Source organism: Eurypyga helias, unplaced genomic scaffold (assembly GCF_000690775.1).
Source record: "Eurypyga helias isolate BGI_N326 unplaced genomic scaffold, ASM69077v1 scaffold33689, whole genome shotgun sequence".
Taxonomy (NCBI): domain Eukaryota; kingdom Metazoa; phylum Chordata; class Aves; order Eurypygiformes; family Eurypygidae; genus Eurypyga; species Eurypyga helias.
In genome coordinates this window covers 8,070-8,386 of record NW_010270662.1, presented here as the reverse complement: position 1 = coordinate 8,386, position 317 = coordinate 8,070, and the positions used below count along the sequence as shown (strand labels likewise).

The window sequence follows — 317 nt, the reverse complement described above, 5'->3', positions numbered from 1 at the left end:
GCTCTGCCGGAGCCCCTTCCTCCAGCTCCCATCCCTTCCCCGGCCAGGTGCTGACTTCAAGGACCAGTACAAACCAGTGACCACCAGCTACGACTACGACGCCCCCCTCTCAGAGGCAGGAGACCCCACTGAGAAGCTGTTTGCCATCCGCAGTGTCATCAGCAAGGTGCTGAGCTGGGCCGGAGGAGGGGGACAGTGCCATGTGAGGGAAGAGGGGGATGCCAGGGGACCCGGCCGGGTCCTGCTCACCCTGAGGGGTCACTGACAGTTTGCCCTTCAGTTCCAGACCCTGCCAGCCGGCCCCATGCCACCCGCCA

General features: G+C 65.0%; 1 protein-coding gene across 1 annotated transcript in view; it reads left to right on the top strand.

Annotated features, from left to right (window-relative positions):
• Positions 1–47: 47 nt before the first annotated feature.
• Positions 48–317, top strand: part of GLB1L (galactosidase, beta 1-like) — a gene marked incomplete at its 5' end in the record, with an annotated part of 1,936 nt that continues 1,666 nt past the window's right edge. Inside the window, 2 exons of the mRNA XM_010158544.1 lie at positions 48–166; positions 281–313. Of these exons, the coding sequence (XP_010156846.1) occupies positions 48–166; positions 281–313 (152 nt within the window). The remainder of the gene's footprint in view (positions 167–280; positions 314–317) is intronic.